The sequence below is a fragment of the Cryptomeria japonica genome, chromosome 11 (assembly GCF_030272615.1).
Source record: "Cryptomeria japonica chromosome 11, Sugi_1.0, whole genome shotgun sequence".
Taxonomy (NCBI): domain Eukaryota; kingdom Viridiplantae; phylum Streptophyta; class Pinopsida; order Cupressales; family Cupressaceae; genus Cryptomeria; species Cryptomeria japonica.
In genome coordinates this window covers 119,548,961-119,574,746 of record NC_081415.1, presented here as the reverse complement: position 1 = coordinate 119,574,746, position 25,786 = coordinate 119,548,961, and the positions used below count along the sequence as shown (strand labels likewise).

At 39.2% G+C, this 25,786-nt stretch overlaps 1 protein-coding gene across 3 annotated transcripts in view; it reads right to left on the bottom strand.

Moving 5' to 3' along the window:
- Positions 1-8,841: 8,841 nt before the first annotated feature.
- LOC131041053 (uncharacterized) overlaps positions 8,842-25,786 on the bottom strand; it is a 67,868-nt gene continuing 50,923 nt past the window's right edge. For all 3 annotated transcript variants that reach the window (XM_057974026.2, XM_057974027.2, XM_057974028.2), the window contains one exon: positions 8,842-9,550. In XM_057974026.2, the coding sequence (XP_057830009.2) occupies positions 9,275-9,550 (276 nt within the window). In that variant the 3' untranslated portion in view covers positions 8,842-9,274. The remainder of the gene's footprint in view (positions 9,551-25,786) is intronic.

The window sequence follows — 25,786 nt, the reverse complement described above, 5'->3', positions numbered from 1 at the left end:
CAGCCCGCGAGATTCTTCTATATTTTTTCAAGGATAGTATTCTAGAAAGCCGAAGTCACCTCTTTGACTGTAAGAGGGAGACCCAAGTAAGTCCTAGGTAAATTCACAGATTGGCACCCAAGAATATTAGGAATTCTGGTCTACAAGTCAATAGGGGTGTTTTAAAAGTAAAGATTACTTTTATTATAGTTAATGCATTGATCTGAAGCAGGGGCATATTCCAGTAAGCAGGTTATTCCAGTGTTTAGCTTCTATCACAGAGGATTTACCAAACAAGGTGTCATCCACAAATTGTTGAATCACAGAAGGGGGAATAGTAGAAGCAACTATGATTCCCGATATTCTCCCATTGACCACCAGATTCAGAAAAATTTTGCCCAAAACCTCGGCAATCATAATAAAAAGATAGGGGGGAAGTGAGTCCCCTTGCCTGATACCTTTTTCAACTTTGAAGCAGCCCCAAGGAACCCCATTAACCAAGACAGAAAATTGAACCGTAGACACACACACTACCGGATCATATCAACAATTTTGGGATTAAAGCCAAGTTTTGAGAGAATTTTAAACAGGAAACACCAATTGACTTTATCATAGGCTTTTGAGATGTCTAGTTTAAAAGACATACCTGAGGTTCTGCTATTGTCCATGAAATGAATAATTTCATGAGTGGCAATGGTCGCATCCAAGATTTGACGACCCGGGACAAAGCCTTTTTGAGAAGGGCTGATAAACTTGGGAAGTAACAGTTTGATTCTGTTCACTAAGACCTTAGAGATGATCTTATAAATAGTATTGTAGAGACTTATAGGCCAAAAATTCATCATGCAATTAGGGTCCTGAGACTTGGGAACAAGAACAATGTAGGTTTTGTTCATCTTTTTCAATAATTTACCAGTCCTGAAGAAATCCTTCATAGCTCTAGTGACATCAAACCTGACAATGTCCCAAAATTCTTGGAAAAAGGCAAGGGTGAAACCATCCGAACCCGGGGTCTTGTAGGTGCCCATAGCAAAGAAAGCAACATGGACCTCCTCCATAGAAATAGGTGATAGAAGCTGGTTATTGTCCTCTTCACCAATTGTTGTAGGTAGTTTACTCAAAAGACTGCTTTGGAGTGCATCACTTCTTCCCCCAATCTCAATATACATACGGATGAAGAAGTAGCAGTTTGACCAATTTGGGTCTCGATCATGATCTCCTGTCCATTGTTATCCCTTAGACTTTTGATCGTGTTTCTCCTTTTGTGAATACTACTTGAGCGGTGGAAGAAGGCAGAATTTGTGTCTCCCTCCTTCAGCCATTGGATTCTAGATCTTTGCTTCCAATAGATCTCCTCCTTAGTTAGATTGTCCTTCCATTTCTTTATGCAGTCCTCTTCTTCATGAAGGAGGGAGTGGGGAGAATCACTAGTAGCCATAATGCTTTGAATTTGCTCCAATCTGAAGCACAGATCCTTCTTCTTCTTGAATATGTCACCAAAAGTTGCTTTATTCCAACCTTTCACTTCCCGACGGATGAGATTCAGCTTCTCAAATATCCTGAACATAGTCATCCCTTGGACAGGGGAGGCCCACCACCTCCCAACCAATTCTCTGAAATCCGGGTGGGAGGCCCACATAATCTCATATCGAAAAGGAGGAGGTTCCAAGGGGGGTTTGTCAGCCTAGTGGAGGAGAGGGCTATGGTCAAAGGCAGTTCTTGAGAGGGTCATTAGAGACGAGTTGTGACCAATATCCCATTTAGCAGAGACTAAAAATTTGTCTAGTCTAACCTGCATAAGGTGGTTCCCTTTCCTATTATTAGACCAAGTGAAGGAGATACCCTAAAGATCTAAATCAAAGAGACTAGTAACATTTATGAGATTGGCCAGATTCCCCATATTATCAGAATAATCCATAAGATTGTCACATTTCTCAAAAGGGTAGAGAGGCGTGTTGAAGTCGCCAGCCAACATGAAGTGAGTATTTTGGTCCTCAAGGATGCAATCAGCAATTTCCTCCCAAACCAGACACCTTCCCATCCTAGAATTGGGGGCATATATATTGAACATGTGCCAACAGAATTCACCAAGTTGGAAGGTCACTGCCAGATAGTTTTGTGAGAGCACATGTATAGTAGCTTGAAGCTTGCAGGGGTTCCAAAGGGTAGCAATTCCACCAGATGCCCCCAAAGCCTCCACATATAGAAACGTAGCACCCGACCAAAGTTTGTTAACAGTCATTGCAAAAGTTTGGTAAGACATTTTGACTTTTTGCAGTAAACAGATATCAATCTTCATATCTAAGATATATTGCTTTATAGCAAATTGCTTTTGGGGGTTGTTGAGTCCCCTTATGTTCTAGGAGAGAAACTTCATTTCTTAGTTTTGTTATTTCCATCCAAGGTCATTTGTCACCCCCTTGCAATATCCCTCGCCATAGCTTTCTACCTTAGCACTCTCAATTGCTCTTCCAACTTTGTTGTCAGTGCCCACATCCGCCTTCTTTGTCCTAGTTTTTTTCTTATGTGTCAGTCATTCTTCATTATCCATAGAAGAAACACAAGGGGGGAGGTATTTGCATTAGAGGTCAACAGGATCGACCTAGACAACTCCTCCAAGGTTAGAGGATTGCTAGGAGACTGAGGTGGAGATGTGAGAATTGGTTGTTTTGGTCTCCCCTGAGTAGATTTCTCATCACAGGTTTTTTTGGTGTTTTGGTGGTACATGGGGTTGGCTTCACCATTGGGAAGGAGGGTATGGTGATTTTTATCCTTACCCATTGAGGGGGCGGTAGAAGGATTGGGGGATAAATGCATATTGATCACCGGGGGGATTTCCCCATCTTCAAGAGTCTCAACTGGTCTCATTTTCTTCACAGAATCAACAGGGCTTTTGATTATTATTATTTCAAGGATCTTGTCTGTGTGGGGATAGTCTTCAGTCACCCCACAGGGGTCAGCATGTCCCTTAGGGCCTGAAGATGAAGGGGCACTTGGGCTTATAGGATCATCATTAACAATAATTTTCTCTTTAAGCTTGGGTTCACTAGCAGTCGGGGCTTTGCAGTCAGCAATAGTGTATCCTTGTTGGTGCAGAAGCACCCAAGACAAGATTGGACACCATGAGGCCATAATGAATATTTATGAGATATTAAGTCTATAAAGTTATAATTACCACTTGATATTTTAAACATAGATAATAATGCCATTTGGAGACATCAAACTCATGTAATGAGTCATTTTGTTATAAGTTGTCAAAATTGCCATGTTGGGCAAATAATGTCAAAATGAGTAATGTAATGGGGTTCAATGGGTAGAATAGGTTTTTAATGAGCATTTTAAGTTTCATAAGCTCTTGTGTGACCATATTAATGTAATAAAGTTGATTAGAAAGTGCCAAGATGCAAAAAGGTTAGAAACTTGTCAATTGACAACTAAAAGTGTCAATTTGACAATAAATTAAAATTGTAAACACCCAAAAGTGGTTGTATGGGTGATTAAGAGTTGGTTTTCAGTTTCCATGAAGGGAAGAGGTTTAAATATGTTTGTTTTGATCCAAAATGAAGAGGTAGAGAGTCAGATTTGCTAAGCATTGTAAGAGTTTGGAGTTTGGCAATAAAAATACAAGGTTTTCCTTGCAATTTTGGTCTAAAATTTACACTTTATTGGTCTGAAACTACTCTTCTTTGTTTCATTTTTTATTGAAAATGGATTTGGAAATGTAGAGGAGTGTTTTTAATATCATTTGATACTGTTATTGAAGGTGTTACATTCAAATCTGATACACTTCTATTTGCTATCCTAAAATCTGTTGTAGGTGATTGTTTTTGGGAAGTTTTGAAAGTCACAATGCAAATGTGACCCATTCCACTTTATGTGGTGGTTGTTTCTTGTGGAATGGGTCAAGGTTATTGTATTATATGTGTCTCTAATCTTACATGTGCAGGGAATAATGTGGAGATGAAGTGTTGATACCCTAGGCTAAGAGATTGAGTGAGAAAAAGCATGAAAATGGAGGCATGAGTATAGCAGCAGAAGATCTACCTTAAGGAGGTAGTGTTTTTATGTGAAACAGTTTTAGGGGATAATAAATTCATGGTAAATACCAAGTTTCAAGATCTGGAAGTGAGTTTTGGGGTTTGAACAAGGAGGTTCTAGTTTTCTAGGCTTAAAAAGGGGGGTTTAGTATTTAACCTATCAAATGATTGTGTATTTCCTTGAAACATGGAAAATCTATGGTTTTGGAACATTTGTTAAGACTATTTTTTGGTTTGGAGTTGTGGTCATACCATTTGTTGGTACTTGCTTTGGAAAAGAGGGCTAATTGGGCCTAGTTAGTGTGTAACAGGGTGTTGGCCTGAGTATTTTGTCCAAAATACCCATAGTTTATTTTCACATATGTTGTGTAACTTCCAAAAGGGTATCCAGATATGTAATTTATTTTTCAAGTGTTTTGGGATTCTTTTGAGTAAAGGTTAGATTACTCGCCGAGCAGGGCTACTAGGGAATTGGCCTATTTAGGGACTCGGGTAAGAGTTTGTGAGATAACCAGTTGATAGGGTGAGTGAATCCTATTGGATAAAGTGGAATAGGGTATGTAGAGGCCTTAGGAAGTGTTGGAACAAGTTGGTGAGGTTGAGAGTTCTATTTGGGCATCTTGGTGAAGCCTAGTGAAGGAAGGTGAAACAAGAAGAGTTGAGTTTTTTAAGAAGAAAGAATGATAAATTGCAATGTGATTGTGGGAGGGTCCATTATGCTCTGCATCATAGTGGTATCAGAGCAAGGCAGTAGGTCCTTGCAGATTGCACATTGAAGACTGAGAGATAAGAGAGGAAACCATCATGGAAGAAGATGAAGAAATGTGGGCAAGGTATGCTCAGGGGCAGTCTATATTCCGGACACAATGCAAATTCAGGGGTAAGGTATGCAAAGTTGTTGTTAGCAGTGGTTCTTTTAAAAATATAGTCTCAATAGAGATGGTTGAGAAGTTGAACTTGCCAAGGAAACCTCTTGAGTCACCTTACAGAGCATATGGGGTAAGCAATGATCAATGGGTTGATGTTAAAGAGAAAGCATATGTTTCTTTCAGTATTGGTTCATGTTATGATACTATTCTATGTGATATTATGCCTTTGAGTGATTGTCATATGATCTTGGGTAGAGTATGGCAATTTTTTGTTAAAGTCCTACATGATGGTAGAGAAAATTCATATGTTATTAGCAAGGATGGGAAAAAGTTTGTGATGACATCATTGCAGGATGACAAGGTAGCATGGGGAATGTCAAGGATAAGGTTGATTGAAAGAAGAGAGTTCCTAAGGCATGAGGAACATAAGGATGGAGAAAAGACAGAGATAGAAGACACTTCTAGGCTTGAAGAAGACAAGGTAGAGTTGAAGTTGCAAGAAGAAGATGCAAAGAGCAGGTATGAGGTGAAGGAGAACAAAGAGCAGCAAGTAGCATGTGAAGAGGAAGATGAACCTAATGGCAAAGAGGTTCAAAGAGTTGAGACAGAGGTAGATGATAAAGATGCTGGTGATGACGGCAAGGGTTCAAGTCTTGAAGGGCTTGAGTACGAAAAAGTGATTTTGATTGGGACAATGGAATGTCCTTTGGATGGAGTAAAGGGTATAGTGCAGCAAAGTACCCCTATGATAGTGAATTGTGAGGCTAATGATGTAGCCTTGAAGTTGGATAGAGAGTTGGTATGCCAAGAAGAATGGCATGAGATAAGGAATGAGTTGTTAAAGGAAGTTGAGTTGGTTGATAAGATGATGATGGGCCATGAGAAGGCTAGTGAAAGTGTGAGTTCTCTTAGCATGGAGATGAAATATGTTGATGATAAGACTATGAGTTGTCTTTGGGTGGTAAGTCTGATTGCTTTGCAAATGTATGTTGTTGTGACAGAGATTCCAAACATGGTGAAGATGATGGATGTTGGTAGAAGTCAGATGGTGGAAGGGGCATGCTATTGCTTCTTGATTTTGTTGATATTTATAATGAATAGAAAACCAAGAGTGAAGATGAAGGGAAAGAGTCAGAGTATCAAATGTTTTGACATGTGTGAAGATTCAAGTCAGATAGAGAGCAGATGGGAGCAGCCTAATCAGAGCATGGAGGAGAAGATTCAAGTAGAAAAAGCAACAATGAGGGTTACAAGAGACAAAGCATGGATGGGAAGTCAAGAGAATGGCAAATACAAACCCAAGGTGAAGATGAGAACACTAAAATGGATAGATGGTGCAGGTTTTATGTTTGTTTGTTTTTGCAGGAGCACCCAAGACAAGATTGGACACCATGAGGCCATAATGAAGATTTATGAGATATTAAGTCTATAAGGTTATAATTACCACTTGATATTTTAAACATGGATAATAATGTCATTTGGAGACATCAAACTCATGTAATGAGTCATTTTGTTATAAGTTGTCAAAATTGCCATGTTGGGCAAATAATGTTGAAATGAGTAATGTAATGGGGTTCGATGGGTAGAATAGGTTATTAATGGGCATTTTAAGTTTCATAAGGTCTTGTGTGACCATATTAATGTAATAAAGTTGATTAGAAAGTGTCAAGATGCAAAAAGGTTAGAAACTTGTCAATTGACAACTAAAAGTGTCAATTTGACAATAAATTAAAATTGTAAACACCCAAAAGTGGTTGTATGGGTGGTTAAGAGTTGGTTTTCAGTTTCCATGAAGGGAAGAGGTTTAAATATATTTGTTTTGATCCAAAATGAAGAGGTAGAGGGTCAGATTTGGTGGGCATTGTAAGAGTTTGGAGTTTGGCAATAAAAATACAAGGTTTTCCTTGCAATTTTGGTCTAAAATCTGCACTTTATTGGTCTGAAACTCTTCTTCTTTGTTTCATTTTTTATTGGAAATGGATTTGGAAATGTAGAGGAGTGTTTTTAATATCATTTGATACTATTATTGAAGGTGTTACATTCAAATCTGATACACTTCTATCTACTGTCCTAAAATCTGTTGTAGGTGATTGTTTTTGGGAAGTTTTGAAAGTCATAATGCAAATGTGACCCATTCCACTTTATGTGGTGGTTGTTTCTTGTGGAATGGGTCGGGAATATTGTATTATATGTGTCTCTAACCTTACATGTGCAGGGAATAATGTGGAGATGAAGTGTTGATACCCTAGGCTAAGAGATTGAGTGAGAAAAAGCATGAAAATGGAGGCATGAGTATAGCAGCAAAAGATCTACCTTAAGGAGGTAGTGTTTTTATGTGAAACAGTTTTAGGGGATGATAAATTCATGGTAAATACCAAGTTTCAAGATCTGGAAGTGAGTTTTGGGGTTTGAACAAGGAGGTTCTAGTTTTCTAGGCTTAAAAAGGGGGGTTTAGTATCTAACCTATCAAATGATTGTGTATTGCCTTGAAACATGGAAAATCTATGGTTTTGGAACATTTGTCAAGACTGTTTTTTGGTTTGGAGTTGTGGTCATACCGTTTGTTGGTACTTGCTTTGGAAAAGAGGGCTAATTGGGCCTAGTTGGTGTGTAGCAGGGTGCTGGTCTGAGTATTTCGTTCAAAATACCCATAGTTTGTTTTCACATATGTTGTGTAACTTCCCAAAGGGTATTCAGATATGTAATTTATTTTTCAAGTGTTTTGGGATTCTTTTGAGTAAAGGTTAGATTACCCGCTGAGTAGGGCTACTAGGGAATTGGCCTATTTAGGGACTCGGGTAAGGGTTTGTGAGATAACCAATTGATAGGGTGAGTGAATCCTATTGGATAAAGTGGAATAGGGTATGCAAAGGCCCTAGGAAGTGTTGGAACAAGTTGGTGAGGTTGAGAGTTCTATTTGAGCATCTTGGTGAAGCCTAATGAAGGAAGGTGAAACAAGAAGAGTTGAGTTTTTGAAGAAGAAAGAATGATAAGTTGCAATGTGATTTTGGGAGGGTCCATTATGCTCTGCATCATAGTGGTATCAGAGCAAAGCAGTAGGTCCTTGCAGATTGCACATTGAAGACAGAGGGGTCAAACCCAGGCTTCCATTTGGAGAGTGTTATAACATGCTTGCCATAAGCCCAAGAGCCCAAAAGGACAAAGATCAAGTCCTCATCCGCAATAAACTTGAAAAGGAAGAGACCTCCTGACATAGCGGAAATGTCGACACTCCCCTTTAACTTCCCTCTTGCCGCCATCGCCTAACCATATCAATAGACAGTCTGAAGGAAAAAAATCTTCCAAGTGCCAAATGCAGGGATGAAGCAATTTTATCCATGAGATTATCAGGTAGGCTAATCTCCGTTCCCTCCTCGGTTTGGATGAAGTTAGCCAACGCTGCCTCCAGAGTCATATTTGTCGAACCGACAAGGGCTCCTTTCCAATTGGATTTAGTCTCTTTTTTACCCTCTTCCACATCCTTCTGACCGGCAGCATTTTCCGACATGATAGAAGGAGATTTCTTATTGCCAGATTCATAGTTCTCCTTCCTTTTGTCTACATCCTTCTAACCAAGGGCAGATTTCGTCAATATAGAAGAGGCTGAACCACAAGAATCTCCGTTCTTGTCAATCTTTTCCACATTACCCGCAAGCAGTGGGGTCCCGGAAGTAGACACAGGGGCCTCATGTGAAGCATGTGAACTGACAACAGTATTGGGAGCGGGGTTTGGCTGCAGGGAGGAAGGATCCTCCCCAGGAACAGCGGTCATGCAGAGGGAACTCAAAATTCAAAAACGTAACAGGGATGGGAAAGTTGCAGGTCAAATTTGTAATGTTAAGAAACGACATAAAATCCAACTTTTATGTTACCCCAGCTTAACAAGCATTATTGCTTTGAATAAATAGCATTTTGTAAGTTAAGGGTCCTTGTTTTAGACTTAAGCTCCACGAAACTAATCCATAATCTTTCTTCATAAAATCAAATAACAGAAACAATTCATGCACTAAGCAAGTTTCTTGGCATTCAAATATTGCACTCAGAAAATTTGTATCAATTTCACGTAATACAAACTTGGAATCTCAAAAGCAGCAATTCTGTGTCAGGATTCTTAACACGCTTGTACCAAGGTTTACACTAACTCTTTTGGAAACTAAATGGAAAGTGGGGAAATATAGAGGATTCTGTTAAAAAGCATGATTGTGGCTCCTAAGTATGCTCTTGAATATTTTTATCCATAACAGCTTTCTTTTAATGTTACTGTTACAAGTTCATTAGATTGCCTCCACTTGAATTAAATAACAGACAACAAGTGAAAACAATTATTTACAGTTTACTTGGATGTGCTTAGATACAATGCAACTGATTCAATCACCCATGTCTAAAACATTACCATCGCCTATTTCCATTTCTTTGTAGGTTTCTATTGACATAGTAGCGCTTCAATCCTCTATTCCCTTGTGAGCCATTAGCACTATCGAAATTGCTGAATGTCATATGCAACCACTCAAAAAGTTGTTCCTGCATAATATATTCCTCTATGTTTGTGGCAGTGCTAGCATGGCCACTTCCTCTATGAGTTTGAATGCTTCTATATACAGTATTCTTCCCCATACCATTCATCTGAAAACTTGGGTTGTGAGTGTTTGGTAGACAATTCAAACCCTGTGGAAAAGGAAAAAGATTCAGGGAAGTTAACATATATGCTGCTGACATCATCTCTTATCCTACATGGTACAAATAACAATGAGGTGTTAACAATTATACTTGTTAAAACTCCATGGAACAAAGAGACACATTATGTTACTTCACACAAGTTTTCTATCAAACAATTTGAGTCATGCTTGCACTAAAATATAAAAAACATGCTTCAAATTCTAATCGATTGCATTAAAGGATTGACAAGGGAACTGGCAAAGAGAAAATCACTAGCCTGAATAGATCAATGTACAACAGAGAATACAAATTACTTGAGATTCACCTTTCTCACTCACAATGTTTACACACTTCAACAGAACCATCAACAAAGTAGACAGTAAGTTCCAAAATACACTATTCAATCATTATGAAAATGTATTACCCATCATACAATCACAGATATACAACAGCACAAAAATGTTCAGAATACTAGAAGGTTAAATGCAAAAAATACTAGAGCTTCAGAAATGCAGGCAGTGTGGTAAAACAAACAAAACGATGAGAGCATATACAACATCACAGAAATACTGGTAAGTTAAGCAAATCTTATTTAACAAGCTACTCCTAGTCTTGGTTAAGATTTTCAGTATAAAGTTTATTTGTCTAAACAGTTTTCTGAACTCTCACATAAGCACGCAAGAACTGTCATTTGTACTTCGTACTAGCTTTGATTTATTTTTAACCTTACAAGGCAACATGCCAAATTGAATTTTATTTTTTAAAATAAAACGAAGAAAACAAAGCCTTGCCATTAAATCATATAGCTCAAAATGTGTCTCTTAAAACTTCCTTATCAATTTCCAGATCACAGGCCATACTTAACTTCCATCCTCCTCTAATAAAATTGTCTCACATATGTTCCATCTATTGTCCTTAAACAAGAATGTCAAAAACGTTCACAAGAAAAAGGACCATCATTCTACATCAATAGCAATCCTCTCAGTGTGACACATGGTCTGAGATAGCCTAATTAGGGCTCTCTGCATTACTTTGGTACACTTCATGCTTATAACCAATCTAAGAGATATTAACTTTAAAGGCTTTTGTTTTGCCAGTAAACTTGTGCTTTTGTTAAATACCCTCTCAGGAATATATTTTGGCCCTATGTGTATTGCTAAGTTATAAGCAATTTTGCCAAGAATGATTCACTAATTCAATCCTGAATGGGAATTTTCCTGTTGTTCTTTTGTCAAGCTCCTGTTTTATGTTCATGGCGGCCTGACTTATTCAGACTCATGTGAAATGCCTAGTCTTAGCTTTAGCCTGCAAGTTTGCCTTTGTGCTTTTGCTCTAAATTTACATTGACTTGATATAGGCAGTTGCCCACAGCTTAAGTGATTTTATCATGTCTCTACAATGGCCAGTTACCAGTTGTGTAGTGGATTTGTGTTTGCAGTTGATTGGCCCAACTGATCTTCTCTCAATTTGTAGGAGGGCCACAATGGTGGACATTAGCAATTACATATGCATCCATAGTGAATTTAAGGTAGAAGCAGGCATGAGGTGTCTTGTTTCGATTTGCATGTGGCATGAGACCAGACAGGTCTTTAACTGCTCATGTTAGAACAGGCAGAGAATTGCATGGACTAAAATCTGCCACAAGATGTTGCTCAGTGAAATGGAAAAGGTAGTATCATTGCGAGTTGGGTTTGGCCATGTTGCCCCTGGCCATTGATCTTGTGTCGACCAATGTGTACCATCAGATCTAGCCACAGTTTAATAGTTGAACCAGAGACACAAAGGTAGATAAAAGGTTTCTTACATGGCACTTAGTCTCACAATCATTGGGTGGAGGATAGATACACAGATGATCCATATGGGCCCATGTCATAAGGAGCAAATGGATACTCACCACATGTTATCAAATGGAAATTGTTGGTGGACCTACCATGTCAGCTCAGCGAATATTCAAGTGCAGTTTACATTGTAGCTTTGGAGCTACATGTTTGATTCTCAATGGCATATGCAAAATGACAAAAGATTGCTGCATGCAAATTAGGGTTGTGCCATTTGCCCATGGTCATTGATCGTGTGTCAATCAATGTGGACAGTTTTTCTGCTAGCTAATTAATGAACCCAGTGGCAGAAAGAAAAGAAAGTGACTCATAGTCAATCATATGTAGGGTTCACAAAGGAAGTGACTCAGTTGGTTATGGGCTACTTTATAGTCATTAAAGTACCAGAAACCAATGGAGTTAGGTACCTGTAGGCATCTTGTGTTCATATTTGATTGAGACATCCCCTGTTCGGGGTTAATTTGATCTGGTTTACAAGAGAGGATGCTCTGTGTACTAGAGATGTGGCCATGACGATTGAAGCCTACCAAACATTGGAATACTTCTTAGTAGGTCTGATAAAACTGTTGTGTGACTTCAGTGTGAACTCAATGCCTAGTAGAGAGGTTGTTGCAATAAATTTAGTGAAAATATGTCCTGAAACAATCTAGATTGCAACAAGTGTTATCAGCATAGAAAACAAGTGTCGTCAACTAGGGCATGCTAACTGTTTATATAATATTTTAACCATATCTGTATGATGCTGCCTATAGCATATTCTAAGGTGATCAAATGACTTACATCAAAGATTGAGAGGGTTGTGGGAGGGATTTCTCTAAAATCTATTTAAGTTATTGTCTTGCAGAGATCCTCTCCATGATCTGGATCTCTCCATGTGTAACGTCCCCATCCTAGTCAGGGACTTGGGATTGAGGAGTTAGCTTATTTTTGGACCCTTGTAGGCTAACAGAGTATGGATAAAGGGGTCAGTAATGCAGTATCTTGAGGAGTGGTCTGTCTATTTGTTCTAGTTCAGTGTTGAGTTCAGTTCTGGACTTCGTTTCATCAGTTTCTGACACTTTATGAGGATTTCCTATTTTTTAGGGAAAAATTGCTAAAAATAGACATGGTCCTATTTTCATTGGCATGGCGAACTGTGACCCTAGCTTCTGACAGATTCAGTTTCCGAGCAATAATAAGAGAGATATGAATTTTTTAGTGGTTTCACAGGGAATTAATATTTTAATGAAATATTAATATAAAATCATAAAGTGCATCACTTAAATTTATTTAAGTGAAGATTTATTATCTCCTAAGCGAGGCGTGGCTTTTAGGGTTAAGTTGGGAACCCTAAAAGCAAGTTATTATTTTTTAATCCCTAATTGCCAAAAATCGCACCTTTTGGGTATTTAGGCAGCCAAGATGGAAATTAAACCTCATTCTTGATATTGAGCATTTGACATTTTCTCCTAAGCACTTGGCTATGGCGGCTAGGGTTTGGACCAATTTTGGAAAGCGTGCATTCTTCAGAATTCAGTAGCTTTGAGATTGTGAAAGATCAATCGAATTCTTGCAGCTTGGTTGGCTTCATTCAGAAGTCAAATTGAATTGAATTGAGGCAGATTTGGCTTCTTACAAGGCAGATTTGTTGTAGGGTTTTCCTATTTACTGTTTTGTTGTTGATTCTTTTGTGGTTTGGAGGCTTCTTTTCCCAAACACACAGCTTGCTCATTTATTGGCACCATCTTTCACTATTTGGGTGTCCTAGTATTTAAATAAGAGCAGATCTGAATTGTTCTAGAATAAAAATCAGAACTTTGTAAGTTGCTGATTTATTCTTTCTTTTCAATAAATTGGCTAAGGACCTACGGGTATGCTTCTAAATTCTCCAATTCATTGTTTCGGTTGATTAAATTCATGTATTATTCAATATGTGTTGCAAATTAAAGAAACCCTCTTCTACAACTTCTGTCTATTTCTGAAATACCATCTTAATCATTAAAAATTACAAAGAAGATCTACAAATTATAGCAGGTTGAAGAGTTGAACCAGCAAGGGTTCATCACAGTGGTATCAGAGCTTTGATCCTGCCTTCCTAGAGGGTTAGAATTTTTTTTTATGCATCAACAACAAACTGGGCCTCACAAGTGTTACACATGCAAGAGACCTGATTTACAGGGTGATTCTAATCAAACTGAAGAAATACCCTTGGAAATTATGGGGGACAGGAATGAAGATGAGCCACGCAGAGAGGCTGTGAACAATGAGGACCAAGATGCCGGAGTTATTATGAGGGGTTTAGTAACAGGGCAGCGACAAGTAGCAAATGTGTTGCAGCAGTTGACTACAGCCATACAACAGATCACTGTACCAAGGGGGCATAATCAGAACCAGGAGGAAAATGGTAGTGTTGCTGGTCGCCCAAGGGCAAGAGTGACTCCCACACACACCTATGATAGGCCTACACGCCCAACTTTTGTTAGAAATGAACCTGAAGAAGAGGACGTGGCTGAGGAGGAAGATGAGGTGGCCTTTACAGTTAACGTAACCACACTTCATGATGAATGGGATGCATTACCACTGAGAGTTAAGGAACATCTTAACTTTGACAGGTTTATGAGTCAAAAGAGGGAACACAACAAGACGTGGAATTGGAATGACAGGAAACCTTGGAACAAAACTAGTGATCTCAAATATGCAATCAACAAGCTCATACTTTCTACTTTTGATGGCAGCAGTAGTGTTACAGCCAGAGCCTGGATTAGCAAGTTGGATACCTTCCTGAATCTACGTCCTATGTCAGAAGAAGATGCTATTAAGTTTGCAGCTTTGCATTTGGATGGGGTAGCCCATGATTGGTGGCATCATGGGATGGTGACTTTGCATCATGACCTTATTACTACATACCAAGAATCCACTGATAGATTGGTTGAGAGTTTTGATAAAAGAGATCCAGAGTTGTATTTCAAGGATTTAGCTCAGCGAAAACAAATGGGCAGCTTGGAATCTTATATTAGTGAATTTCAGAAGCTTTCAGTTATGGTAACTAACATTTCAAAGAGAAGACCGGTCATTCTTTTTGTTGAAGGTCTTTATGAGCCTATGAAAGGTTGGATTAAGGCTTTTGATCCCCCTACCTTGCAAGAAGCCATGAGGAAGGCACGCAGCATGGAACTTACCGCTCCTCATAGTAAGTTCACTCCTAACAACTCAAAACCATCCTCATCATTTAATGACAGCAAGTATGATCAAAAGAAATCAGCAAATGTGGACCAAGGGAAGAAGTTCACAGCACCTTTAGATAGGCAAACACTCAATGATTTGTGTAGAAGGAGGCTAATGATTTGTGTAGAAGGAGGCTATGTTTTCATTGTAAGGGTCCTTATGATCAAAACCATGACTGCCCCTCAAGCCTAAGGGTCAAAATAGGAATATGGAGTGGTTTTATGAGGGAGAAAACATGACTGATAACACGGACCAGCAAGCTGATCAAAATGACTCCGAGACCGAAAATTCAGAAAAGGAGGTTGAAAATGAAGGAGAATTCGACCTACGGGAAGCTCATATGTCTAGCATGCAAGGAGAAGGTTCTTTTAGGTTGCATGGACTCTTGGCTGGTCAAAGAGTCATTTCTCTACTTGATATAGGTGCAACTCATAATTTCATAGATGCACGGTTGGTGGAGAAGCGTAGGATTCAAACTCAAGAGTTTGAAGGCATAAGGGTGAAAGTTGCTGATGGTAATGTGCTGACTTGTGATAGAATGATTTCAGACTTACCCATGAAACTCAATAATTATGAATTCAAAGTTGAATTTTATGTGGTTAACATGGGAAATACGGATGTGGTTTCTTGGCATGATGTGGCTTCATGCCATAGGTGAATTTACACTCAACCTCAGAGATCTCAACCTCAGAGATATGGAGATCAAATTCAAGGTTGATGGGACTAATCATGTTCTTAAAGCTATCAAAGCCAGCAACTTGAAATTAATCACTCTTAAAAGAATGGAGAGACTTGTCAAGCATGACATGGTGGATTGGGCAGCAAAGTGTAAACTCATGCCTACTTATGAGGAGCAGCAGAAAACACCTTATCATTCAAATATTCAGGAGCTTAGAGTTAAGCATACAAAGGTGTTTACTGACATACCTCCTGGTAGGTCTCCTGATAGAGGCATAGAACACATTATTGAGCTTGATGAGGGCACCAAACCCATTATGATTACACCTTACCGGCACCCCAAGCGGTTGAAAGATGAAATTGAGAAAACTATCAAAGAACTTCTAGCAATGGGACACATAAGGCCGAGTAAATCTCCTTTCCCTTCATCAGTTGTTTTGGTGAAGAAGAAAGATGGTACACTCAGAATGTGCATTGATTACCATATGTTGAATAAAAAGACTATAAAGAACAGGTATCCCATTCCTCGCATTGATGAGTTGTTAGATGAGCTTCATGGAGCTTGTTACTTCTCCAAGATTGATTTAAGAACAGGTTATCATCAGATCAGTGTCAGGGAGCAGGACATTGAGAAGACTGCATTTAGATGTCATTGTGGACGCTATGAGTTTTTGGTTATGCCTTTTGGGTTGACCAACGCACCAGCTACCTTTCAGTCCACTATGAGCAGGGTCTTCCAATCTCAGTTTAGGAGATTTGTTCTGGTTTTCTTTGATGACATTTTGGTTTACAATGTAACTTGGGAGGAGCACTTGGTTCACTTGGATACTGTTTTAGGCATACTTGACAGGGAGTCCTTCTACGCCAAAGAGTCCAAGTGTGCATTGGGAATGGCAGAACTTTTGTATTTGGGTCACATAATCAGCGAAGAGGGAGTTCGCATGGATCCTGATAAGGTTCGTGCCATCGTTGATTGGCCTACTCCTGAGACCCTGACTCAACTCAGGGGATTTGTTGGTTTATGTGCCTTCTACCATCGGTTTGTTAGTGGTTTTTCACGGCATGCTGCACCACTCATTGATTTAACCAAGAAGGGTGCATTTGTTTGTACACCTCTCGCACAGAAGTGTTTTGAGAAGTTCAAGCAATTGATGACTACATGTCCAGTTCTTGCTTTACCCGATTTCACCAAACCTTTTGAGCTTCATTGTGACGCATGTGGAGAGGGTATTGGTGCAGTAATTATGCAGGATCGTCATCCTATAGCTTATGAGAGCAGGAAGCTTCGGAGTCTGGAGAGGAGCTATAGTATTTATGATAAGGAAATGTTGGCCATCATGCATGCAATGGCCAAATTCAGGCAATATTTAGTTGGCAGCAAGTTTTTTGTGTCAAAACTGATCATAATAGTTTGAAGCATTTTCTTGGACAGCGGGATCTAAATGAGCGTCAACAGAAGTGGGTCGGCAAGTTACAGTCTTATGATTTTGACATCTCCTATGTCAAAGGGACTCAGAACGTTGCTGCTGATGCTTTATCTCGCCACCCCCAATTGAGCTCCATGGCAGTTGTGTACGAAGATTGGAAACACTTAATTATAGCAGAGTATGCCAAGAATCTATGGGCATCTAGTATTATTGATGGAACAGTACACGACATCAGGTACTCTCTTGTGGATGACCTCATCATTTACAAAGAGAGGATATTTTTAGTTCCAGGTTCTAAAGTAAAATGCATAGTATTGAGGGCTTTCCATGATTCACCTATGGCTGGACATCCTTGGTACTTTAAGACCTATAGGCAGGTACGTGAGAGATTCTCTTAAAAGGGTCTCAAGTCTGATGTTCTTCAGTACGTCAGAGAGTGTTCTGTTTGCCAGCAGAACAAGGAGGAGCACAACTTCCCTGCAGGGTTACTTCAGCCACTTCCTATTCCTGACAGGAAGTGGGAATGCGTATCTATGGACTTTATTACGGGCTTGCCAAAAGCCCAAGGGAGAGACAGCATATATGTGGCGGTTGATTGGTTGACTAAGTATGCACATTTTTTTCCGATCACGACTACTTATTCCGCTGGTCAGGTGGCTTATCTTTTCTTTCGTGAGGTATTTAAATTGCATGGTTTACCTCGAAGTATTGTCAATGATAGGGACAGCAGATTTCTGGGTCACTTTTGGTAAGAGTTATTCAAACTTTGAGGGACAGAGCTCACTCCGAGTACCAGTTACCACCCCCAGACTGATGGACAGACAGATATTGTCAACAAGTGGGTGGAGGGATACCTACGGAACTACATCTCAGGGCAGCAGAAGGCTTGGGTGAAGTAGTTACATTTGTGCGAGTATTGTTATAATTCCACTCACGACATGACTATTCAGATGACACCTTTCAGAGCTTTGTATGGATATGATGCTCCTAGTTTTCTGGATTTATTGATGAGCGATTGCCGAGTACCGAGTGTTGGGAATCTGCTACAGGAGAACTAGGATATTATGAGAGCACTTCATGATAATATTCAGAAGGCTCAGAATCAGCAAAAGCAATATGCTGATCAAAGGAGGGTTGAGGGATCTTTTGAGATTGGGGATATGGTGTATTTGATGCTACAGCCCTACAAACAGTCCTCTCTTAGAAAGAAGGGCTCAGAGAAACTCAAGCCACGTTACTATGGTCCTTTGAGGATATCCGGGCGAGTTGGCCGGGTGGCTTATGAGTTAGATTTACCGGCTGATATTAAAGTTCATAATGCGTTCCATGTGTCACGCCTTAAAAAGGCATTGGGACAACAGATAGTTCCTTCTGCAGTTCTACCACCCTTAGATGATGAGGGGAAGTTAGTGCTAGTACCTGAGGCCATTCTGGAGTTCAGAGAGCGTCATTTGCGGAGAAGTGTCATCAGGGAATTTTTGATTAAATGGAAGGATTTGTCGATAGAGGATGCTACTTGGGAGTGTGATAGCATTTTACAACATCCAGCATTGAGTTTTCTTGAGGACAAGCAAATTTTGGGAGGGTGGACTGTAATGTCCCCATCCTAGTCAAGGACTTGGGATTGAGGAGTTAGCTTATTTTTGGACCCTTCTAGGCTAACAGAGTATGGATAAAGGGGTCAATAATGCAGTATCTTGAGGAGTGGTTTGTCTATTTGTTCTAGTTCAGTGTTGAGTTCAGTTATGGTCTTCGTTTCACCAGTTTCTGACACTTTATGAGGATTTCCTATTTTTTAGGGAAAAATTGCTAAAAATAGACATGGTCCTATTTTCATTGGCATGGTAAACTGTGACCCTAGCTTCTGATAGATTCAGTTTCCGAGCAATAATGAGAGAGATATGAATTTTTTAGTGGTTCCACAGGCAATTAATATTTTAATGAAATATTAATATAAAATCATAAAGTGCATCACTTCAATTTATTTAAGTGAAGATCTATTATCTCCTAAGCTAGGCGTGGCTTTTAGGGTTAAGTTGGGAACCCTAAAAGCAAGTTATTATTTTTAAATCCCTAATTGTCAAAAATCGCACCTTTTGGGTATTTAGGCAGCCAAGATGGAAATTAAACCTCATTCTTGATATTGAACGTTTGACATTTTCTCCTGAGCACTTGGCTATGGCGGCTAGGGTTTGGACCAGTTTTGGAGAGCGTGCATTCTTCAGAATTCAGTAGCTTTGAGATTGTGAAAGATCAATCGAATTGTTGCAGCTTGGTTGGTTTCATTCAGAAGTCAAATTGAATTGAATTGGGGCAGATTTGGCTTCTTACAAGGCAGATTTGTTGTAGGGTTTTCCTATTTACTGTTTTGTTGTTGATTCTTTTGTGGTTTGGAGGCTTCTTTTCCCAAACACACAGCTTGCTCATTTATTGGCACCATCTTTCACTATTTGGGTGTCCTAGTATTTAAATAAGAGCAGATCTGAATTGTTCTAGAATAAAAATCAGAACTTTGTAAGTTGCTGATTTATTCTTTCTTTTCAATAAATTGGCTAAGGACCTACGGGTATGCTTCTAAATTCTCCAATTCATTGTTTCAGTTGATTAAATTCATGTATTATTCAATATGTGTTGCAAATTAAAGAAACCCTCTTCTGCAACTTCTGTCTATTTCTAAAAGACCATCTTAATAATTAAAAATTACAAAGAAGATCTACAAATTACAGCAGGTTGAAGAGTTGAACCAGCAAGGGTTCATCACACCATGATTGACTAAGAATTTTTTAGGATAATGAAATACATATTTAGGGCTACATTTACTAGCTTCTTGTTGTTTCTGATTAGTTGAATGTCACAGCTGTTGTAAAATTTTCTCAAAATCTTTGTACAGTGTTTTTCACAATAACATGTAAGATTTTTTCGAGAAATTAGTTATATGCCGTTAAAGAGTGTTGGGTTATCTGGAGTTTCTTGAGTCTTTGAATTGCATGTGGGTAAGATTGCCGTTAGGCTGATGGGATCCTATATGCATTTCTAGTTTTTGTTTCAAACTCACATCAATGTTCTTCTCCATTTTTAAGTTCTTGACCATGTTTCCCAATGTAGTAGGCATTGATCACAAATGGCTAAATGAACAATTTCTTTATTAAAATATCCTCCTCCTTGTTCCTTGGCAGATTAGTGTATGTTAGGTTCTACCAGTCTATTGGCATTGTGTTGTCATTGATGTCAACTAGCATAGCAGGTAGCCAATAAGGAAGAGAATGTCATCCAGCATAATGGCCATTGGAGTCACCGGTACACAAGTTACTATTGACTTGTGTTGAAGACATGTATTGGAGACCGGTATGGTATATCAACCGGTAAGTGATGTTGGCAGTGCATTGTCGCCAACCGGCAAATGAGCAAGCAGGGTGAGCTAATGAAGAAGTGGCAACCGGTATGTTGTTGGATGTTAGGATGTGAAACAGCAGGACTCCCACTGGATAAAGATGCAATCACCAGATGATGAGAAGACTCACAAAGAGTGTGCCCAACAGGATCATATGTGCCTGTTTGAAGATATGCCTACTCAAACAGGGATGCCCTATTGGTGCAATGCCGGATGTAGATGACAAGGATCCACTCCCGCCGGTAATTGGAGCTTATCTCCCATTATGCATGGAATGCATCATAGTCCTCCGAGATAAGACAAAAGAGTAGAAGGCAGGTGATTGAAGACTCACACCGGATGAACAAGTGAAACACAAAGATGCCTCGGGTGCATGAAATTAGAGATGTGCACCGGATCAGTCGGGTAGACATGATGAGTTGCCGGTACAGAGAAGAAAGGATAGGTTTGTCACCTTGACAAACCAGTTGATTGGAGAACCGGTCTATAGATGAAGAAGGCAAAGTTGAAGCAATTGCAGACAGAGAATGCAACCGGATTGAAGATGAAGACCATTGAAGTTTGATGACATGGTGTCATCAAGGTGTCCACCGGCAAAGCTGAAAAGGTGCAGAAGTGAAAGGCTCCCATCTGTTGAAGATGTGCATTAGGTGGCTTCGCAAGTGTGATGACTGGTAAGGGTGTTCCACCGGAAGAGCAACAAAGTGAAAGTTTGAAGGCAAACCGGTTAGGGTATAACCGGCAGGGTTAGAGAACCGATAGATGAACCCAGTTGTGTGGTTGGTTGGTGATCTTGTCTGAACCGACTCAGAAGACTCAGCAGAGGTGGATGCCGACAAAAATGACACGTAGGAGACAGGGGTCATGCATGTTGTGGTCGGTGAAGTGTTGTTGGTGAGGTAGGTGGCGACTGGTCGACATTAATGTTGATAGCGTGAATCACGGGTCGAGAGCAGAAGGGTGCGGCTCAAGACTGATCAGAGGACAGAGATCTGATTTAGTGGCTTCATGATCGAGGCCGAGTGTCCAAGTGCTAATCGGGGTAGGTGAAGCTATTTGCATGATTGCTTCCTAGGTATTTGACAAATGCAGGTGCCATGTTTGCCAAATATGGCAAATGTGTTCTGGACGCAGCGTGATTGGCGGTGATAGGTGATCAATTGTAGGTGGCCAATCTCTGGAAAGGAGATTTGATTTGATTTAGTTCGCCTCGAGTTTGATGAACCCTAGCGTGCCAGAAGTTTGAATGTCGTTTTGGCGGGAAGGCATAGTATAAATGTGCATATCGAAGACCAAATCTGCTACTGCTGCACGAGAGAGTAAAGCCGATGAGGGAAGTGAAACCAGAAAGATAATCAGTCAAGTGCCCATCGCAAATCAAAGAGGAGAGTGAGTGTGGGAGTGAGAACCGGTTAGAAGAGTTCAACAGGTAGATGGTCATTGAGCCGGACAGTGAAGTGCACCGGTGGTGATTGAACCGGCAGAGAGGAGGTAGAGAAGAGGAGAGCAGAGTGAGGATCTGTGAAGAACTGAAAGCAGAGAACCGGTAGTGATCAGAGAGTAGTGAGCAGAGAGCAAAGTACCGGCAGAGAAGCAGAGGCTGAACCGGTAAAGTTGCAGCAGAGAGAAGGTGAGCAGAGAACCGGCAGAGAATTGGATAGAGGTCAACCGATGGAGAGACATGTGTAAGAATTACAAAGTTCATTTGTAACAAGGATACTACTTTTGTTTTAATATATGATATTATAATCACTGACTTGGAGCTCAGTGCAGGGGTTGGTGCCCTAAGTTGGGTTTTCCTCGTACATCCGGTGTTATGTGATGTTCTTTTGTGTGTGATTGCATTTGTGTCATCCTCCTATATCACCGGTATGTTTGCTTTATGTTAGATCTACTAACCGGTACACACACCTTAGGTTGAAAAGGGTAAAGTTTGGAAACCACTAATTCACCCCCCCCTCCCCCTCTCAGTGGCATCTTGTGTTCAACACAGTCTGCATAAATCAGAAATAGATAAATGTTAAATATTTTGAGAAGTCGTGTGTGATATATTTTCAAATAGTTAGGCATGTTTGGCTTCTAGGTTGCACATGAAATAAGAAAAGCATAAAGGGATTAACCTTTGGGGATATATTTTCAAATAGTTAGGCATGTTTGGCTTCTAGGTCGCACATGAAATAAGAAAAACATAAAGGGATTAACCTTTGGGGATATAGATTGATGTATAGGAGAGAGAACCCACTCTTGGAGTTGACCTTAAACCTCAATTGTTCAGTTGATGAACCAATTGCACCCACTTGATAAAAACCCTGGCCTTGTGAGTGGGAATTCTGTTATAGGAATTGGAGCATTGTTTTAAGGACCCAACATAATGGCCTCATTACTGGTGAACAACTGTTAAGATAGCTAGACATTATTTGCAGAGTTCAAAAACATAGTGCTTTTACAATTGTTGTTTTGGGTTAAAACAGCAAATTTGTTCTCAAGAAAATTTCATCTCCCATTAGGGAGCAGTGACTATTGTAAGGATCCAGTTTTAAATACATTTTCATTGCCATGGATAGACAACACAACGTGCAGATCAGCTTGCACAAGGAGGCAATTTTGGTAAAGCAAAAAATCATTGTTATAAGAGGAAAACAAAGGACGGAGGAAGTCCTTAGAGATAAACAACCAATAGCAAGTACCTCAAGTAGAGGCAATGCCTTTGTTACCCTGAGGGATCGATACCAGTTATTTCTGATGACTCAACAGATCAGCTACTTAGGAGACAGATAAATGTTGATGAATATGATCTAAGAAGAAATAATGTTGCAAAAACAAATGATGAATCTGACAAAAACATTTTATATACATGAATATGACCTAAGAAGAAATAATGAATCTGACAAAAACATTTTCTATAAATGGCAACAAATATTTTGGTGTTAAATCTCAGACAAATCATGCTACTTGAAGGCTAAAGAAGTTAACAAATATATCTATGGCTAGCAAGAGCCTGAAGAACAAGATATTCACAGAAAGTAACCAATAACCATCTATAAGCTACTTCTAGTCATTTTTTGGAATGTCAAATTTGACTTGACCACAATACTACAGTTGGGTATGCCACAATTTCCACCAAGAAGCTGGTTGAAAAAAAGGCTGGAAATACTCCTCAAGGTTTTTAGATTATCACTCATTATCCATGTTTGCACTCTTATTTCAAATTTGTGTGTGTTAGAAATAAGAAGTCATATGGTACATGCAAGAACAGACCTGAATTGTTAAACTAGAACTACTCAAGTAGACAATAATTTAACTCTGAAGGGGTATGATCCAAAATGGATCACATGGGCATCAAGCTACTCGAAGGCTAAAGAAGATAGCAAATTCATGCATGGCTAGTGAGAGCCTTAGGAACAAGACATTTAGAGAAAGTAACCATAATCATCTATAAGCCACTTCTAGTCATCATTTGAGATGTCAAATCTTGAGTTAACCACGATACTGCAGTTAAGTGTGCCACAATGTCCAACACGAAGCTGGATAAAAAAGGTCTGAAAATACTGCTTTAGGCTTTTAGATTAGCACTCATTATCCATGTTTGCCCTCTTCTTACACTTGTGCGTGTGTTAGAAATAAGAAGTCCTATAGTACCGTACAAGAACAAACCTAAATTGATAAACTAGAAAAGGTAATGGACTACTCATATAGAAACTAATTTAACTCTAGAAGGGTGTGATCCAAAATGGATCATGTGGGCATGGGAGCAGGGGGTGGGGAGAACTAAGAAACAAAAAAGGGTGTCCAATGCAGACAGATGAAGTAGAGTTCATCCAAATGGTAGCTCAATGCAACCACCCATTCACATGCCCAGCCACAACCTAGAGTAATTGGCAATAAACATGGATTGAGGGAAAATTCAACCCAAAGTCTTATTTCATAAATTGTGCTCATTTATAGAATAGTCAATTCTTGTTAAGGGTGTGTTGTGTTAGTAAAGGTGTTTAGACCTTGCATCTTAATTTTGAGAAAACTAAAACACAATTTCTAGGCTATACAGATTCTCATTGGCTTTAAAAATTATTGAAACAGGCTTTAGCCAGCTAAAGCAGGTTGGTGTAATATGGATCTCTCTAAGATCTTCATTTTTTTAAGGAATGAATAAGCTTCCCAAATCAAAAAGCTAGGCCACCCATGTCATGTTCCCGATTTTTAAAGTGACAATTAGTTAAATTGATTTTTATTAAGTTGTCAAAAATAAATTAAATATCCTATGATGACTTAATATTAATTAATTTAATTAAATACACAATAAAATATTATATTGTCACTTTATTAAATAAAGATTTCCAATGTTCATGTCGGCCTTATATTCTAGAAAGTTCCTCGAGATCTTTATAAGGAGGATTGCTGGGAGTTGTAAGGCACGCTTTGATTTTATCAATGTTTTATGCTTTCTGGAGACAAAAACCTTCAGTCGTTCAACAGAAGGGCTGGACGAAAACCTAGCTCTTCCAAGGGGTAGATTCACGACGGAGTCTACATCAGTACCAAATTTGTGAAGTCTCCTATGGAAACAAATTTGCAGTGGTTAATACATGTTTCAGAAATAAAGAATCTTTGGAGCAGCGGTCTATTGGAAATAGACTGATGTTCATATTAGCGGCAGTCTGGTTGATCGAAAGATTTATTTAGAGACTTCAATGAAAGAGAAGTCTATTGTTCTAGCCAGATATTTCATCCAACTTCAGCATCGAAAATAATACAATGGTTGCAGTCTTTTAATATTCAAAAGAGCTCATATAAGGTGACTCTGTGTTTGCAGGCTGGGCACTTTAATATAGCTGGCTTAATATTTGATAGGACCGATGCTTGTAGTTAGTATTTAAAATCTCCTTGTTATGGTATCACCATTTATATGAAGGGGCGCTAATATTTGCTGAAGAATTCTTAAGTTGATGTTAATAATTTTGTCGGCTACAAGTCTTCAGCTGGCGATTACTTTGGTTGATGGTGCGGACGGAGAGTATTTCCCCTAAAGATTGACATCACAGCAAATTCCTATTTGAGCCAGAAATAGAGCTTGGAGTTGTGGAAGGGTGTGAGTATTGTGACCGAGCGATATCAATCTGTCTCATAGGCTACCGACTCTGTACACACTGGTGTAGATTGTTTCATGATTGATTAAGCCCTGCAACTTCTAATGTAGGCTTTATCAATTCATATCGGCCTCCTTGTATTCTGTTTCCCAATCACTGATTAAAGGTGCTAACTAACACTTGATCGCTGTTAATTTCTGATAATAACATTTGGTAATCTGTTAGTGAATGAATGCAATGGAGTTTCCAGTTTTGAGGTATATGGTATATTATCAGTGTTGTTTCAGTTCTTCATCTATGTGTGAAACATGCAAACTTGTGTCAATTATTTTGCAAACTGGAACTAAGCATAGAACTGGTTGAAAGCAACTACAACAATCTGGTATTTTTTAATCAACAGCTCATTAACCTTGAATTTGGAGTGTGAATGAAAAGATTGAAATTGCATAGGGTACATTTCACCCCACATCAGAAATGTAAAAGCATCTTTGATGCATACAAGAGCTATAAGAGGAAGTTACGCATGTTGACTAAGAACATTCACCAACCTATGACATGTTGTTCTGAATGTCAAAAAACATCTTTGAAGGCTCTAGATAAAACAAATTGAAGTGTCCGAGTCA